This window comes from Hemiscyllium ocellatum, chromosome 17 (genome assembly GCF_020745735.1).
Source record: "Hemiscyllium ocellatum isolate sHemOce1 chromosome 17, sHemOce1.pat.X.cur, whole genome shotgun sequence".
NCBI lineage: Eukaryota > Metazoa > Chordata > Chondrichthyes > Orectolobiformes > Hemiscylliidae > Hemiscyllium > Hemiscyllium ocellatum.
The window spans coordinates 61,046,300-61,065,740 of NC_083417.1; the positions used below are offsets into that span (position 1 = coordinate 61,046,300).

Consider the following 19,441-nt stretch of genomic DNA (forward strand, 5'->3'; position numbering starts at 1 on the left):
TTGGGATCCTGGTAAAGATTTAATGGGCAGAATAGCCTTCTAAGCTCTAAATAATACCCTGATTCTTCTCAATGTTTGCTGTATGAGGTTCATGTGATCTCTGAAGTTTGCTCCATGTGTAAAAAGAGCTATCATCCTAATACCAGGCCCTGGGACTATTACATAAATTCTTACTACCCGCTGATTTCTTTCGCCTTAGTGAACGTTGTATCCACGCTGTCAATATCCCTTTAATCCCATGTATTTTAGTAACAAATCTATCATGTAGTGCTTTATCAATCACATCCTTAGAAAGTCAATATACAAAACATCTACCACATTACATTCATTAATTCTGTTCTTTCAAATAGCTCAAGCAAATTAGTCATATACAAACCCATGCTGACTTTAACTTTTTTAGACAATACTTTTCCAAAGAAGAATTAATTTTGTTCTATATTATTGATTCTAAAGGTTTAGTTGTCACCAATGCAAGAACACTGCATCTGCCTGCACTTTCCAGGTTTATACCCCTCCTATTTTTAAAATAAAACTTTTGCAAGCCTCCAGTCCTCTGGCACAGCCTCCAGATTCAAGTAGAATCAAAACACTTTTCAGAACCTCCATAATTTCCTCACTCACTTCTCTCACTTGCTAATTGTGTGTTTGTTTGCAAAACATATTTCTTCATCTTCAGAAATTTTAAAGATGAGTCCTAAGTCAATGAGGCTATGTGGACTTACCTCACCTCCTAAATCCTTCAATTTATTTAAGTTTCATAACACTTAGTGTCATGCACAGTTGCAGCTGTAGTGCAGCTCACTATAGTGAGTTAATTCATATGGGTGAAACCCTTAGAACTTGCCATTGTCTTAGTAATTGATAACCACCAAGTTTCTAATGTCTCAGAAACTCCCAGACACCCCCTGACAATCATCTTCAACATGCACTGGCAGCAGCTCAGAGAAAATTTGAGAGATTAATTTTTGGGATGAAGAGTGCTGTCTTCCAAGGAAATATTCAGCAGGTTTAAACTGCATTAACTGGCATTCAGAAGCATGAAAGGTGATCTTATTGAGGCACAAGGTTCTGATGGGGCCTGACAGGGTAGCGCTGTGAGAATACTTCTCTTCTTGTGTGGAAGCTAGAACTGGGGCAGAGTTTCAATTCAAAACGTCTTCCATTTGAAATGGAGAAAAACAAAATGTAGTTTCACACATGGCCACTAATCAGAGATCACTGGAGGCTGCTACTGAATATACTTCAGGCTGAGTTAGACAGGTTTTTGATCTGCAACCAGTCAAATGTTGTGGGGAATGCGGAGTAAAATCAAAAGTCACAATCAGATCAACTAAGATCTTCCTGTATGTCCAAATAGGCTCAAGGGGCCAACGAACCTATTCTTGCTAATATTTATGTGCTCTTTTCACCCTACAGTCTCTATAACAGCTCTGGTAATTTAAACCATATGCTGTGAACTCAATGATCTGTGTAGTGCAGATGTGGTAAGAGATCTACAGTTTGAAACTTCTAGCTGTTCACAATGTCATATTTGAATTCCCACTCCCAGAAATTTACCTGTACTTCCACACACGTCATCTACTGTATCCGTTGCAAACGTGTTTTCCTCTACATTAGGGAGGCAGGATGCCAACTTGCGGATCGTTTCAGAGAAGATCTCTGGGATACTCACACCAACCAACCCCACCGCTGAACACTTTAACTCCCTCTCCCACTCCGCCAAGGACATGCAGGTCCTGGGCCTCCTCCATCGCCAAACCCTAACCACCTGACTTCTGGAGGAAGAACGCCTCATCTTCTGCCTTGGTACCCTCCAACCACATGGAATCAACGTGGATTTCACCAGTCTCCCCATTTCCCCTCCCCCCACCTTATTTTTACCTTATCCAGTCTCAACTTTCCAACTTGTCACTGCCCTCTTGAACTGTCCTACCTGTCTATGTTCCTTCCGACCTGTCTGCCCCACCCTCCTCTCCGCCCGATCACTTTCACTCCCACCTTCATCTACCTATCACATTTCCAGCTACCTTGGCCCCAGCCCCAGCCTGACAACCCTCCCATTTATCTCTCAGCCCACTTAGCCCAGAAACCTCATTCCTGATAAAGGCCTTATGCCTGAAATTTCGATTCTCTTGCTCCTTGGATGCCACCTGACCAGCTGTGCTTTTCCAGCACCACACTCTTCAATTCCCATTCCCAGATCTACTGAGAAATATTCCAGTACTTCACGTCGCTGAGATATATAAAATGTTACTGTCACTGATATTCTTTAATTTTTAAAGTGTTTTGAAGAGTTTCTAACAGTGTTGATCCTGCACTTCACATTGTTTAGTTACACACTGTCCTACTGCAGTGTTACCGCCACTGATACTTTTTAACTTTAAAAGGTATTTTTGAAGACTATGAGTACTGATCCAGCCAAACACAGATTTCTGTTTTGACAGAAACTTACACTGAGTTCAAATTTGGTGAAAGATGACATGTCAATGACACAAACAGCCTCTTTGCAGCACGTGACTTCTGCTCCCACAATGTCAAACCAGTCTGGTTTGTAAAAGGTCTTACTCTGGTCCAACTCCAACAAATCTAGGAAGAGAAAAGGTAGAGGTTCAGAGGCTGAAATTTCAGATTAATGTAAATAGATAAGTGGAGAAGGTGCATCAGCCAAAGACCACAGGCCAATGTGGGGCAGACAACAGGAAAGTGGACAAAGACATGGATATCAAAGCCATGTTGGTCAGACTTGTGAAGGGTTGGAAGTGGCGTCCTTTGGGAGTCAATGCTTGTCCCCATTTTTGTTCTCAGTATACATACAGGATTTATATGTGGGTGTAGACAGCATCACTTTGATATTCCCTAACAAGATAGAAGTAATATATTTGACAAGTAGCCAGGATGACAATAAGACTTTGCAAGAGAGGCTGTTTTGCTAATTCGGCAGTAAGAAGACAGGTACAAATTAATATGGATTCATGTGAAGTAATGTAATTTGAGATAAAAACATTAAAATAGAGGAGTATAGATCGAAAGCATCTAGACGATTAAATAAACAAACAATCAGAAATTGAAAGAACAAGTCAAAAAATAGAAGTCATGTAATGGCTTTTATAAATAAGGGAATAGAATGCACAAGTTAGAAAGTAATTAGAAATTTGTACATATCATTGGCTCATGCATACAGTTTTGGGAACTGCTTTGTAGAAAAGGTATTGAACCTACAAAGATTGTGGATTCCACAATATAATGCCAATGATGGGAAACTGCAGTTATGAGGTGAGACCTGAAACCTGGAACAAGAACGGATGTGAAGATTCAACATATGTAGATATCGTCCAACAGAATAGCAAATAGACTTTCAAAATGCTCCATTAGCTATAACATCTTGAGGTCATGAAAGACAAGTTTAACATTATTTTATTCCAGATTCTGGATCAGTGGTGCTGGAAGAGCACAGCAGTTCAGGCAGCATCCAACGTGCAGCAAAATCAATGTTTCGGACAAAAGCCCTTCATCAGGAATAAAGGCAGTGAGCTAGAAGCGTGGAGAGATAAGTAGAGGAGGGTGGGGGTGAGGAGAGAGTAGCATAGAGTACAATGGGTGAGTGGGGGAGGAGATGAAGGTGATAGGTCAGGAAGGAGAGGGTGGAGTGGATAGGTGGAAAAGGGGCTAGGCAGGTCAGACAAGTTCGGACAAGTCATGGGGACAGTGCTGAACTGGAAGTTTGAAACTAGGATGAGGTGGGGGAAGGGGAAATGAGGAAGCTGTTGAAGTCCACATTGATGCCCTGGGGTTGAAGTGTTCCGAGGCGGAAGATGAGGCGTTCTTCCTCCAGGCGTCTGGTGGTGAGGGAGCGGCAGTGAAGAAGGCCCAAGACCTCCATGTCCTCGGCAGAGTGGGAGGGGTATCATTTATTATATCCGTTGCTCCTGATGCGGTCTCCTCTACATTGGGGAGACTGGGTGCCTCCTAGCAGAGCGATTTAGGGAACATCTTCGAGACACCCGCACCAATCAACCACACCGCCCCGTGGCCCAACATTTCAACTCCCCCTCCCACTCTGCCAAGGACATGGAGGTCCTGGGCCTCCTTCACTGCTGCTCCCTCACCACCAGACGCCTGGAGGAAGAACGCCTCATCTTCCGCCTTGGAACACTTCAACCCCAGGGCATCAATGTAGACTTCAACAGCTTCCTCATTTCCCCTTCCCCCACCTCATCCGAGTTTCAAACTTCCAGCTCAGCACTGTTCCCATGACTTGTCCGGACTTGTCCGATCTGCCTGTCTCTTTTTACACCTATCCACTCCACCCTGACCTATCACCTTCATCCCCTCCCCCACTCACTTATTGCACTCTATGCTACTCTCTCCCCACCCCCACCTTCCTCTAGCCTATCTCTCCATGCTTCCAGCTCACTGCCTTTATTCCTGATGAAGGGCTTTTGCCCAAAATGTCGATTTCGCTGCTAGTTGGATGCTGCCTGAACTGCTGTGCTCTTCCAGCACCACTGATCCAGAATCTGGTTTCCATTATTTTTACCCCCTTGATTATTTTATTCCAGTCTATCATCGCATACATCAACATCTGCAACATCATCCTGATCATGCTGTAACCTGTACCATTGATGGTGCAGATTTAGTTCAAGGATTTTGTTTAATCACCCAAAGCCAGGCCTGATAGCCACAATATCAACATTAACAATCTGTGCTGCTTTACACAATGATGATGTTCATAGCTGACCTCTTCCAGGAGGGACAAAGTGCTTGACTCTCTCAAAACCATGCTTCTCCATCCAGCGTGCTCCTTGTGCATCCAAGCGGTCATACAGAGGAGAGGTTCTGAGCTGTCTGCCAGTCTGGAAATCCCAACGAGGAACTTTCAGTTCATAAATTAGAGCTACAGTCAGAAAGAGAAACAAAAATGAGGTGTTTTATCAAAGTGTATCTGACCTACAGCTTCTTTCTGTTACTTAGGCCAGTCACAATGCATTGATCATCAAAGTGGCTGGGAGAAAAGAAAACGACAGATACCAAGATATACAGCTTCTCTCTTAATGTGACTGAAGCAGTGAACAAAGCAACAAGATTACAAATTTTTGGTAATCTTCCAAAGAGGGAAAAAAACGTTAACCTGAGCAACAGTTTAAATAACACACACAATACCTGATAAAGCAATGGCTTTTGAATTTCTTAATAAGTCAAATTATCTGGTGTCAAATCAAACAGCATTGCACCGGATTATTATGGAAGGGAACTAGGCTATTCTTTGTGTTACTTTCTTTCATTTCTTTCTTTCCAATTTCAGTATCAAAACCCATGTACAACACAGGAAGAAAGAGTAGCATTGTTGTCCATGTACACAGCCAAACACTGAGTCCAGAGACACATCTTCACTGCCCTATGGAAAGAGAGTAGATGATGATTGGCCCAATACGCTCCTGGTCTTGCCTCCTTGTGTGCAATGGGACCCTGGTTGAATTGAGAAACAACACACAAGAAAATGCATCCTTGCCATCCAAGTTCTAATTTTTCTGGTCGCTCTATAAAGATACCTGTCCTCCAAATCAACAGGAGCTGCAACAACAATGTCACCAGTCTTAAAGAAATCTCAGTATCAGTTGGCAGTAACCTGTATCTCTTTACTCTGCCAGTACTCGGTTTCCTACATGTGGTATATTCATCATAGATAAAGGTCACTAGCACCATCAGGTCAACAATTTTTGAGAAGGTTTGTAGCTCAGGTTGATGATAAGTATATAAGTTAGCTCACTGAGCTGGAAGCGCTTCGTGGAGACTCTCACTGATGACGTTACCTAGTGTGGTGACAAAACATCTGAAAACAAATCTTGCGGATCAGCGAGCTAACTTACATACTTAACACCATCAGGTCCTGCTCCCAGTCATTGTCTCTTTACATATCAGTTTCCTGGAGACTTACGCATTACTTCCATGACACGATGACGTAAGAATGTGCGGCTACTTTGGAGCGCCCCAAAGCGCTTAATATCCAATGGCCAGACATTATCTGAAGGGTATCCATGAACCATCCATTCAGCCAAGTATCTACAGGAGGAAAGAAGACCAAGTCTGAACAACCAAAAACTTTCAGTTGGTGGTCACAAACACAAACCCATCTATGATATTGCGAAGCTGTTAAATCATAGAGAACAGGATCTAACACAGAGTTATTTGATGAAATTAAGATTTTTAGACTCTAAGGTTAAATGATGCTCCATCTCAGAAGTAGAAGGCAGATTAATCTTTATATGAAGTGAACGTTATGCAGCTTAGAGTCTAATGTCAGTGGGATCCCTGTAAACTGGAGACGGTGTTAATGAAAACATTAAGAGTGGGATGGGAGATAGTTTGACAGACACTGATAATTAAGAGTGTACAATCCAGGGCAAAATTCATTGTTTACATCCTGGCTGGGTGAGAGAGACTTGACACATTAACCTATAACACAAAGGGGCATCTGTTTATTTTTTTGAGTACGAAGAGAGATTGGAATATGGATAAGAGCATGTTAACAGCATAAAATACTCAACTCTCTGTGAGCTTTAGAGTTTTACTCCAGTCTAATAACTTGCCTCGCTCAAATAAAACAAATCACAAAAATCTATATTCAGTCTCCAGCAACTGATTATTTGAAAATCAAAACAATGTAATAACTGAAGTCAAGAAAGAAATTCAACTCTATTCAAATGATCAGCAACGTTACATCCTAATATCTCGTCAGTGAACATCAAGATGAACAAATCAAAAATCTACAGTGGTCTGGGATGCATTACCATTTTCACAATAAACACCCGTAAATAAAACATTCTTGTTGCAACTAAGCAATCTGAACAGAGAGAAAATACCTCTATCAAGCCAAAGCACATGGCACACAAGTAACTGAGAGAGTCTCTAAGCCCAAATGTACATACTCAGGACAGAATACCAATACGGGTGTCAGGAGGAACAGTAGTAGGTGTCAGAACCCAGTAGCCTCTGCAATTCTAATATGTATACTCAGGAAATAAAAATTAAGGTTCCTCAAATAAGTTAGCTTGCTAAACTAATTGGACCTGAACATTTCACCTTTTATCCAAGTGGAGGCATCTCAGGCCTCAAGCTGAATGGTGAACAACAGGTTGGCCTGAGTAAATCTAATACAGTGCGCATCTCAGATCTTTACTATTTGCACTAATTTTGCATTGAATTCAAGACAACTATAAGCCACTATAATTTACACAATTTTACTTTAACAAACTTTGGAATGAATGGTGTGGTGGCACTCTTGGCAAAAGATATCTACTCGATAAGAAAGAAAAGATCTGTGAAACTAGAGACAGACATTGCATTTTCCTCCTCTTCCAGCTTCCTCCTAATTTCTGTCAGAGGTCCAGGCATACTTTAACGAAATATAATGCACAGTTTCTAACAGGGAAAAGAATACAGCTTAGCAAGGACTGAAAATTTGACACTTGTGCATAACATAAAATGTAAACTCTCAGTAGCAATCAGGATATTTTGAATTTAATTGAGTCAAGGGTTTTACTGGAGGGGAAAATGCACAATAAAGTCACTTTTACCAACACCCCCACCATGTACTTCATACAACTCTCTGACACAGACCTAAGGACTAGTTTCTATACTTGCCTGTGAAGCACATGATCAGCTCATCAGAAAGAGCTTGCAGACTAGAGAAGAAATACATTTCTGAATTTTACCCCTCCCAGTAAACACAGTATCCAACCATATCTGGTCACACTTGCTCTGAGATGCTACAACCATTCATCTTCGTACGAAGTAACTGTTGCCCTCCCAGCATCGGAGAGCTACTCACTTGCCAGCTCCACCTGCAAAGGACGTGCCACTGGAGTTCATTCCTGCCAAAACAAAGTAGTTCTGTACAGCTGCTGACTCTCCCATGATGCATCGCATGTCAGCAGTAAAGGATTCTGGGCAGTTCACAAGCTGCAGGATCTCAGTTGACTCCAGGGAAGGCATCCGTCGCAGCAATGCACTCAGGAGTGGCTCTGGCAACACAGGATAATCACAATATTAAATAGGATAATTAATTGCATTCATCCTTCAACATCATATCACTGCAGGTCTGATTGTTAAGCGTTTCACAGTGTTTGTATTCATTTCCAAGCACCCCACCCTCTAAATAGGCTGGGTCTTTGTGATAAAATTCCAACAGTAACTACCCATATCAAGAAGCCATTATCAAGCTATTCACCATGTAGTCATTGGATGGGAATTAGGAGCAGCACCCCCATGGCTGATCTTTCGTCTTCTCTACCAAATGCATAGTCCAAATCAGTCACCTGCACAGTTCAAATCAACTACCTGCAGCATGAATTGGAAATCAAACCTGCAATGATTTCCAGTACCTCTTCAAGTACTGATTTTACCACTGAAGCCTTCCGAGAAGCTAAACCTTTGTTTATGTTGCAGAGGATAGATTCAGTGACTTAACATTGACCTAACTATACGTACAATTTGGGCTAATCCTGATCCAGATCCTAGCAAGCATTAGTGACAGGTGAATCATTGAGGACCGCTAGGATGAAAGGCAGTTTAAATAACTTTAAATGCACAAAACAGCCTACAAGACTGGGTGTTATTATTATGGAGATGTAAAGCTGCAGAGATTTGATAGAATATATAAAAGGACAAGATTATCTTCCCATTAGTGTGAGGCACTGAAGCTGTGCAATATTCAAACTTGGCTTTAATACTTGGTGTTCAGAGGATAGTGGACCCACAAAAAATACTTTCTGGCTCATGTTGTAAACCTCCAAAGAATGCTGGACCAGTTTCTGGCAGAGGCAAAAGTGACATCTTATAAATGGCAGGTGAAATATTACATAATATGTCCTGACAACCACTGAATCCAGACTAGTTTTAGAGTTGCCATTTTAGGGAATTGTCATTGAGCTTGTATTATTGTTTTGCCTTCATGTCTTACATGGCTGCTGGTGGGTAGCAGGAGGGTGACTGACCATAATCCTGGACACTGGGGATATGGGTCAAACAGTCTACTCATGCTTCTCATCCCTTATGTTCACAGCACTCGGAATGATTGTAGGATAACAGTCCCAAACGCAGACACAACATTGCGAAATTAATATCACCAATTCTACAGCAGCATCACTATAACTCCATGGATATCTGAGAGAATGTCAACTCTGCACAGCTAAGAAGAAATTTTGTGGGGGAAGAGGATTTGTTAATGCTTTGTCTATTTATAGAGAATCAAGGCAGTGGATCCACAGCAGTGAATCTAAAGTTAATCCCATCTCAAAAAGATCAAAAATAAAAGATTCTGCTACTTGCTAATGCCTGTCACAATTTCCCACTTTCAACTGATTTAACATTGTGTAGGCTGAGATACAGACACTCTTATATAGAAGCAACAGCTAGCTAAAACATACATACATTGGTGTGACTAGCTCCAGTCTTGAACTAGCCACACCCAAGTTGCATGTTCCAACTTTCAATTGCCTGCATTTGCACAATTGGCAGTCTCCAAACCCTGGGAGACCTCTCCCATCCCATTCCCTGCAATCACATACCATAATGGTCCCAGTCCTCAAGCATACTTTGGAACTCCAGCTGGTTTCTGCCCTCCGTGAAGATAGGTTTTGGGTTCTTTTCAAAGCCCCCAGAGAGCACTCCACCCTGCCAGTTGCGAACGTAGATCCTACCATCCAGATCCATGATTACTGGGAAAGGAAGGAACATAGTTCATCAGAAAGGACACAGCCCTGTGAAAGATGTGGGGAGGAGAACATTAAGAGTTGTGCTCTTGGACCTCAGACAAAAGATATTTCACTATAATTTGCAGCCTGTAGAAAACTATATTTGTTTTCAATTAGGATAAATTCCTACCTTTCAGGTTTGTGAGGCAACCCGTTCACCAACAAGAGGTGAGTCAGTTGCTCCATATATGTAATCAACCCCTTCAAGTGGGGAGTGGCCTCATGCAGGAGGGACTTGGCCGACTCAGTGGACCCACCACTGTGTGAGACTCATCTCTCCCTCTCTCTTGTCCAGCAAATGTCAGAGACTGAATAGACTAGTCACAGCTTACCCCAAAAACAGCTTTAAACCATGTACTTACATCATTACAAAGATTATACATCAGCATCTCCTTAACATTGCCTGACTCCACCCTTATTTCAGCTCATTTGTGATTGAAATTTGTGATGTCTGATTAGCAAATTTGTAGATGACACGGATTGGTGGAGTAGCAGATAGTGAAGGGGACAGTCAGAGAATGCAGAGCTAAAAATGTGTTGCTGGCAAAGCGCAGCAGGTCAGGCAGCATCAAGGAGCAGGAGATTCGACGTTCCGGGCATGAGCCCTTCTTCAGTCCTGTCAGAGAATGCAGCAGAATATAGATAGATTGGAGTTGGGCAGAGAAATGGCAGATGAAGTTCAATCTGGGTGATGCATTTTGGAAAATCCAATTCAAGAGCGAACAATACGGTAAATGGAAAAGCCCTGAGAAAAACTGATGTACAGAGAGATCTAGGTATTCAGGTCTATTGTACCCTGAAGGTGACAATGCAGGTTGATACAGTAGTCAAGAAGTTATACAGCATGCATTCCTTCATCAGATAGGGCAATGAGTACAAGAGTTGGCAGGTCATGTTACAGTTGTATAGGACTTTGGTTCGGCCACATTTGGAATACTGCATACAGTTCTGGTCGCCACATTATTAAAAGAACGTGGATGCTTCGGACAGGGTGCAAAGGAGGTTCACCAGGATGTTGCCTGGTATGGAGGCCGCTAGCTATAAAGAGAGGTTGAGTAGATTAGATTAGTTTCATGAGAAAAATAGGGATTGGGGGGGGGGACTTGATTGAGATTTACAAAATCATAAGAGGTATAGAAAGGGTGGATAGCAAAAGGATTTTTCCTTCGAGTTGGAGACTCAATTACTAGGGTCACGAGTTCAACGTGAGAGAGAAAAAGTTTAAGGGAGACAAGCTCTTTACACAGAGGGTGGTGTTTGCCAATGGAGGTGGTAGAGGTGGCCATGATAGTGTCATTTAAGATAAATTTAGATAGATATGTGAATGGACAGGGAGCAGAGGGATACCGATCCTTTGAAAATAGGCGACAGGTTTAGGTAGAGGATCTGGATCGGCACAGCCTTGCAGGACCAAAGGGCCTGTTCCTGTGATGCAATTTTCTTTGTTCTGAAACCATCATTCCTCCGGTCTTTGCTACTGCTAGATATGAAAATTCACACCAGTCAGCCAATCAAATCCTATCCTCCTTTAACTGGAGGTCAGTCAAACCTCAATGTTAAAATTCTCATTCTCGTTTTGCCTCGAGCTTCTGATATACCTATACACCTCTAACTCTAGCATCTTGAACATCCCCAATTTTAATCACTCCATCATGCTGACTGAGTCTTCAGCTCCTCAGCCCTAACCCCTAGCATACCTACTTGCATCTCTCTATCCTGCTTTCCTCCTGTGGGACGCTACTTTTTGATCTCTTTGATCAAGTTTTAAGTCACCGGACCCAATATCTCCTTTTTTAACTTGGTATCATACTTTGTTTTATAATACCTATGTGTCATGCCTTTGGTTATTTTACTGCACTGAAGGCACATCAGGAATATAAGTGGTTGGCACTGCTGCCTCACAGCGCCTGAGATCCGGGTTCAATTCCTGACTCAGGCGACTGACTGTGTGGAGTTTGCACGTTCTCCCCATGTCTGCGTGGGTTTCCTCCGGGTGCTCCGGTTTCCTCCGGATGTGCGGGTCAGGTGTAGGGGTATGGGTGGGTTGCGCTTCGGCGGGTCGGTGTGGACTTGTTGGGCCGAAGGGCCTATTTCCATACTAAGTAATCTAATAAACTATTGTTCAGGTCAGCATGGGTGAAGTTTCTAGAGTGCATCTTATCAGTGCCTCACAAGCTTAACATTATGATTAATACTTTATGTTCACATGCTTAAAGTTAGCTTCATAAACTTAAGGAGACCGTTTGGGTCCCATCTGTGCCAACCACTCCAGCAATGTGATCATCGATATTGGGAGTGTTTTGGCCTGGATGGCTAGGTAGCAATTCTGAGGTATGAATGGTTACCGTACCCCATAACATATGTATCACTGACAGGTGACCACTGGAAGCACAATTGCAAGTGCCTTATGATCTGGTCGAACAACAGAGTCTATGTGCATACAGGAAATCCCCTGGAGGCTGTAAAGAAGGGTTTGCTGACATAATCACTGAAAAGCAATAAAGGAACCCCTTTGCCTTCAGTCCTGATCTTAATGAGATATTTTATCAAACTGATACTGTGTTCTCCAATCTGAATCTTATTATCTGAGCTAAGGCATCTGCTCCAAAAGACTGAAAGCAACAGACTCATCTTTTCCTAAAAACGTGTTCAACTTACTTCAGGAAGTACACATTGTTTCATTCTGTAAAACTGTAATAGTGTAAACGAACAATTGATTCCAGCCAAATATGCTGCTCCCTCACCTGGCATATCAGGGCGCAATCCCTGCTCCAGTGGTCGGGTCACCAGGTAAAAGTGTTCACATGGATGGAGTGGGACAGATACAGGCTCCTCGCTCATTAAACCAAGCTCATAGGCCCACTGGCCACAGATGAGCAGTTGGTTAATGCATGTAGGCGGAGGGAAAGAGAATGAATGAAAGAATAGTGTTAGCTTCAGATACCAAACTCAGGACCAAAATATGTGTATTAGTACTCCAGTTCTACAGAATTAAAAATAATGGCCAGTTTTGTAGGTGTTAATTCCTTTAGTCCTAAACTGTTGATGCTGAACAGTATGAAGCCAAGGTGCAAGTACAAAGAATAAAACCGCTCTAATATCAAGTGATTTTTATAACAACCACAAATGTTAAATGAAAGCCATCAAATGCAGAATATTTAACACTAGATTGAGAGGTTGAGGCATGGGGCAAAAGAATCTAATCTATATATTAGAAAGAATCACCATGAAGCTGTCAGTCCTGTTCTGCAGTAGGCATCTCTGCAAATAGGAGAATTGAATTAAACAGGACAGCCCTGGTGTACAGTCCACGGTCTTCAGGATCTCCTCAAACACCTGTCCTATACATACAATATTGGGACAGTGGGCACTAGCTCAGGAAAGCATCTCAGAATTGTTAGAGGAATGACCAACTGTACTGACATCACAAATCTTCACATTACAAAGGAACAATATTACTGTCAATTTCAAGATTGAACGTGTAGCCTTGAGGATTGTGGAAACTCAGTCAATGAATATGCTCAAGAGAGAGATCAATAAATTTACAGATACTACTGACATCGAGGAATCTGGGGTTAGTGCAGGAAATGGCATTGAGGCAGATCAGCCATACGTTTAGAATGGAGGAGCAAGCTCAAAAGACAAAATGGACAACTCTTGTTTGTAGGAGTCTGTCAAACAATCATGGACCATCACTTTGCAGGAAAATATTTTGTACTGTAATCCACTGGAAACATTCAGCTAACCTTCACAAAGCAAAAACAATGTAAATATCTCAACAATTTAAGAAAGGCAACTCTAAACATTTTGTCTCAAAACTAGTTGTATTCGGTTTCACACTGCTGCTTTTCTGAATGGCAGGGAGAGAGTAGATATGAAGAACAGTTGGCACAAATGACAGAATGCTGAGGCAGTGTTACAAGGGTTGAGTTGGTTACCTGCCCTGCACAGTTCACAAAGTATTCACAGTCTATATGGCCTCTGTCAGTTTCAATTCCAGTTACGTGGCCTTTCTCGACCATCACATGATTAACACTGGCCCCTTCGTATATCTGGACTCCTGTAGTAAACGACATTTCATAGGGCTCAAAATTTAGCAAGTTACATTCAGATAACAAATCTGCTTCAATAATTTTCATTTCACCTTTAATACAGTAAAACCATTTCAAAATGCTTCACAGGGGTGTTATCAAACAAAATGTGACATTAAGGTACATAAAAGCAGATATTAGAAAGTGACCAAAAGCTTGATTGAAGTGGTAGGTTTGAAGGAATGACTTAAAGATAAGGAGAGATATATATAAGAAACATTAGACAGGAAATGCCAGCATTTCCTCTGGCACAATGCCAGTATATAATTAAAGTGTGTCATTAATAAAGAATATCATTCAAAGAAGGAATATCATTCAAAGAGGAAAACAGACTTCAGTCCAAGATAGAGAGATTCAGAAAGGTGACTAAAACTCTTGGTCAAATAAATTGGTCTTAAGTCATAAAAGAGGGTTTGGGAGGGAAAAATATTGAATAGTTATTTTCTTGAGCTCAAAACAAGATTCTTATACGTAAACAAATTATCTAACTCTTTCATCATACTGAGATAAGTTTGGTTTGGAACATAGACAAAAAAAAATGGTCAGGTCGAAAATAAACATTGTGGCATTTAAAGAATTTAAAAAGCTAACAAAAACGTTTGTTCTTAAAAAAAAAACTCAGCGACAAAGTTCTATCTAAGGTTTACCTGGGAAGGTAAGGACAGCATAGGATTAAAAGAACATGAAGAAGAACAGTAGTAAGTTGAACAAAAAGGCAGCAAAAAAGAAGTCAGGAATATAGAAAAATGGGTCATAAGTAAACAGAAAAGAGAAGCTAAAGTAAACATTGACCTTTTAAAAGGTAAAGGCAGGAAAAATTACCATGGGAAATGGCAAAGGTGTTGAAAATACGTTTTTGAGTCTGCCTTTGCAGTAAAAAATATCTAAATTATCGGATAACTATGGGGATGATAAGAGTGAGAAACTTAAGAGTAATTATTATTAGCAGAGAATAAATTTTTAAAAAACGTTAAGGAACTAAAGCCAACAAATCCCTAAAATATGGTGATTTAGTTCTTGGATTCAAAAACAAGCAGCTGTTGAAATAGACGAAGCATTGCTTATAATTTTATGAAGTTCCCCAGATTCTAGAATGGTCCCAGTGATTTGGAAGCTAGCAAATCTAACAAGGGAACAACAGATCAGTTAGCCTTGACAAAAGTTATTGGGAAAATGATTGAATCTACACAGAAGGAAATTTAACAAGCAATTCCAAAACCACAGTCTATTAAGAACTGAAGAGGTAGCAGCAAGAAAAAGCCATTTGGTCCCTTAAGCCTGCTCTGCCATTTAACAAGATGCTGGTTGATCTGAAAGTGGTCTTAATTTCAGTGTTCTGTTCACCATCACATTTGATATCCTTAGTCGGTGGCACAGTGGCACAGTGGCTAGCACAGCTGCCTCACAGCGCCAGAGGCGGGTTCAATTACCGACTCAGGCGACTGACTGTGTGGAGTTTGCACATTCTCCCTGTGTCTGCGTGGGTTTCCCCCGGGTACTCTGATTTCCTCCCACAGACCAAAGATGTGCAGGTCAGGTGAATTGGCCATGCTAAATTGCCCTAGTGTTAGATAAGGGGTAAATGTAGGGGTATGTCTGGGTTGCGCTTCGGCGGGACGGTATGGACTTGTTGGGCCGAAGGGCCTGTTTCCACACTGTAAGTAATCTAATCTAATCTAAATCAATAATCTGTGCAAATCAATCTTGCATACAAATTACTCAGTTATCACTGCTTCCTGGGATTAAAAAGATTAAAAAGCCTAAGAGAAAGAGTTCCTCCTGATCTCCACATTCAATGAGATCTCTTATTTGGAAACTGTGCCCTCAAGTTCTCGAATCCTGCGTAAGAAGAAACATCCTTTCAGTATCTAGAGTCACAAGATCCCTTAGAATCTTTTTTGTTTCAATAGATCACTTCTATTTTCCTAAACTCCAATGAGCAACTTTCTCAATCCTCCCTCAGAAGACACCCTTTCATCCCAGAAACAACCCAAGTGAATTTTCTCTAAACTGACCACAACTGTACACTGGTGTGATCTCAAAAAAGCTCTGTAGGGTTGGTTAATGCCAAGGAAACAAGGGATAAATAGGTCATTTTTAAAATGGCAAATTTTCAACTTGTGGAGTGTTGCAAGAAACAACAGAGGAACATCTGCTACTTAAAATCAATACTTAGATTAATGAAAACTAGCAACCTATCCAGGTTTGCTGACAATACAAAGCTAGATAACAATGTAAACTGTGAAGAGGACATAAAGAGTCTGCAAAGATAAATAGTCAAGCATGTGGAACAATAGTTGGGCAAGTATGAGATTATTCATGTTGACGGTAATAAAAAGAGAGAGCTAAACTTCTTTTCAAAGGCATGTAACTTCAAAAGGTTGAAGATTAGAGAAACTTGGGCGTAACTTAAAAGGAACACAAATTTAGCATACAGATACAACAACAATTAGGAAGACAAACAGCATGTTGGTGTTTACTGCAAGACAACTGGAGTATAAGAATTAGGAAGTATTCGACAATTTGCTTCACTAAGACCATACCTGGGCAGACTATGTGCCATGTCTAAGAAAATGCTCAATGAAGTTGACCGAGAAAGCTACTAGATTTGTTCATAGAATATGAAAGCTATCCTTTACTGATTGACTCTCGACTTTAGGAGAATGGTGATCTTATTGAAACATGCAAGATTTTTCAGGGGTTGGACAGGGAAAACACAGAGGTTGCTTGCACTAATTTGGGAATCTGCAACATAGCGACATACTTTCAGCATTAAGAATTGATTATTTAGGACTGAAACAAGGAGAAATTCTTTCCTCAATGCTTCAGAAAGTTGTGGATGGTCCAGTGTTGAGCGTATTTAATGCTGGGATGAATGACTTTTGATCTTAGGCAATTGTGGTATTTGGGTGGTCGGTGATAAAACTGAAGCAGAAGATCAGCCAAAATTGCATGAACAGTGGAGTTCACGAAGCTGTACTTTATACTTATTTCCTGTGTAATTCCTCAGCATGGAATCATCAGGATAAGGAGCAGGTCCACCAACACTGTAACAAAGAACTTTGCTCTATCTATGCTGAACAAACCCTTAATAACCATAGCATTACAACACGTGGCCAGTCTGTTGAAAAATAGCAATGTATCCAAGTTTGCAGACAATACAAAGCTAGGTAGCAACGTGAACTGTGAAGAGGACATAGAGTCTGCAAAGGTAAACAGTCAAGCATGTAGAACAATAGTTGGGCAAGTATGAGGTTATTCGTGTTGACGGTAATTTTAAAAAATACTAAACTTCTTTTCAAAGGCATGTAACTTCTAAAGGTTGAAGATTAGAGAAACCATGGCATTACATCATGTGGTAAGTCTGTTACTAAGCTCACTAGCTATATAGATAAAGGTGGATTCAAGTGTTGTAAAAAGCATAGTGAGGGAGCAGCACGTTCAACCCTGCTCAAAGCATCAATCTGTAAGACCTTTCATATTCACACAATGTAAACTGAAGTCAGAAAATTGTAAATACTCAAGGCTTTTGGTAAGGGAAAAGCAAACTGAATATCAGGGAGATGTGTACAATTTTGCTTTACAATTGCTTGCCATTTAAAACTTATCAGATTTAAATGCTATCCAACAGCAGGGAAACTCACCGTTGTGTACAGCAGCTGTCACGAGTGCCTGAACAACATCTGGTGGAGAGATGACTGCATCTCCTGGGACATGCATTGCTCCAACCAGGTCATGGATATTTACCAGAGGGTGCAGCTGGGCTACCTGTTTCGGACTGATGATGTCGCAAGGGATTCCCATTACCCTAATAACACATGGAACAACACACTTATTATTCTGTGCTTTGTAAGACAAAGTGGGTAAGTGAAGTTGGCATTTACTTATGAATGCCATCAATACAACTAAATGACATGACAATTACAGGGGATATCACCACAGACCATTGCACTTCATTGAGAAGGCTTCTGAATGATGTTCAGGGATATACAATTAATTCAAGATGATCACCAACAAAATAGTCCTCCAATATTTAATTATGGACTACAAAGTTCAAGAATCAGCTCATCACTACCATTTCAAAAGGTAATTTGGAATGGCCTACTCTAACTAGCAACACCTACGTCCAATGAATAGATATAGAAAAAATTCACAACAAGGTGCTGACTTGCCACAATCTGCTCAAGTAAGGCCTGTTAGTTCATGCCAGAATGTCATAAACACTGCTATAAAGATTGCATGTTCATAAACCATATATTTTAATGTGATTTCACAGCTGTTGCCTTTACCCACTGCATGCTGTTTGTTTTTGTATATTACTGTCCAGTAGAAGTTAGATATCTCTTTCTGCTCCATTTCAAATTTTACTGGCTTCTCCTGTATTTGAAGCAATTGTCCACGTCCCAGGTTGATTATAAACTGGACTCAGTTTGCCCTATTTTGTAAATCTTGAAATTGTGTACATGCACTATACATACCCATCCAATCCTCTCAGTTGCATCCTCCTAAACTTCAACAATTGCTGACCTAACCTAACATGTTCACTACGCCAGAGTTCTTTGAATTGTTTCCCAACAGTTGGACATCTGCTTTCAGCTCCTCCCATGACCCACAGAGCTCTACAGCTGAGACAGATGTGCTTTGTTTGAACACCATTTAATCCAATTACTTATACAAGTGTGACCGTGGGAAATACAATTGTCCTCTTTCCCTTACCAAAGGGAAATGCACAACTAAATCAAAAGTTTAGCAGAGTGTGTTCGTGAAGTTACCTATTTAGGACTGTGCATTCAAGATTATACTGAAAGAATTGTTGTGCCACAATAAGATTTTTCAAAGATCTGTGCCTATTCTTATCACAGACTGGTGCAAATGTAACACATTCACGATCAATTAGCTATGAATATAGGGGAGCATCTATTGTGATAGTAATATGAGAACTTTAAAACTCACACTCAATACACTATTTTGAAGAACAACAGGAGAGCCACTCCCAATGTCCTGGCCAATATTCATCCTTTAAATCAACATCAATGGGTTTACTAAACGTAAATTGTCTATGCATTTCCCATATTATAATTTCTGTTGTAAAAAAGTACTCTCTTGGCTATAAAACATTTTCAAATGTCCAATGTTTGTAAAAAGAGCTATTAATATGCAAATCTTTCGTTCCTTAACAGCTATGTGGATGTACATTTTCCTATGTTATTCTGACCTGTGCTTTTTGCAATGGCAACTGGTTTGTCAATGATTCAGCTTTGTGCTGCCCTGATCAATCTTTATTTCAATTCTCTAATTGATTAAACAGGGACTTCTAGGATGTGTTTAAAATGGAGCAGATATTTTGAATGAGTGTAATGGCAAATAGTGGGACACCCCAGCCCAATGTTTGGCACAAAAAAACTCCATTACTCGCATGCATGATTCTTGTCGCCAAGGTTTATGGAAGTCTTCAAATCTATTTTATATAAAATCATTTGCCTCTACTCAATGACAACCCAACTACCCATTCAACAACTCTTCCATCCACCCTCCACCCACTCCCACTTTGGGGGGGGTCACACAAATTTATGAATAGTAAGATGATGCCACATCAGG

The 19,441-nt window shown here is 40.8% G+C and overlaps 1 protein-coding gene across 2 annotated transcripts in view; it reads right to left on the bottom strand.

Moving 5' to 3' along the window:
- The window catches only part of pdpr (pyruvate dehydrogenase phosphatase regulatory subunit), a 50,642-nt gene that overhangs the window by 18,651 nt on the left and 12,550 nt on the right, over positions 1 to 19,441 (bottom strand). For both annotated transcript variants that reach the window (XM_060837812.1, XM_060837811.1), the window contains exons 5-12: positions 17,488 to 17,651; positions 13,691 to 13,812; positions 12,497 to 12,614; positions 9,567 to 9,716; positions 7,829 to 8,021; positions 5,936 to 6,060; positions 4,739 to 4,894; positions 2,453 to 2,586 (exon numbers count right to left, since the gene is read on the bottom strand). In XM_060837812.1, coding sequence (XP_060693795.1) covers positions 2,453 to 2,586; positions 4,739 to 4,894; positions 5,936 to 6,060; positions 7,829 to 8,021; positions 9,567 to 9,716; positions 12,497 to 12,614; positions 13,691 to 13,812; positions 17,488 to 17,651 — 1,162 coding nt within the window. The remainder of the gene's footprint in view (positions 1 to 2,452; positions 2,587 to 4,738; positions 4,895 to 5,935; positions 6,061 to 7,828; positions 8,022 to 9,566; positions 9,717 to 12,496; positions 12,615 to 13,690; positions 13,813 to 17,487; positions 17,652 to 19,441) is intronic.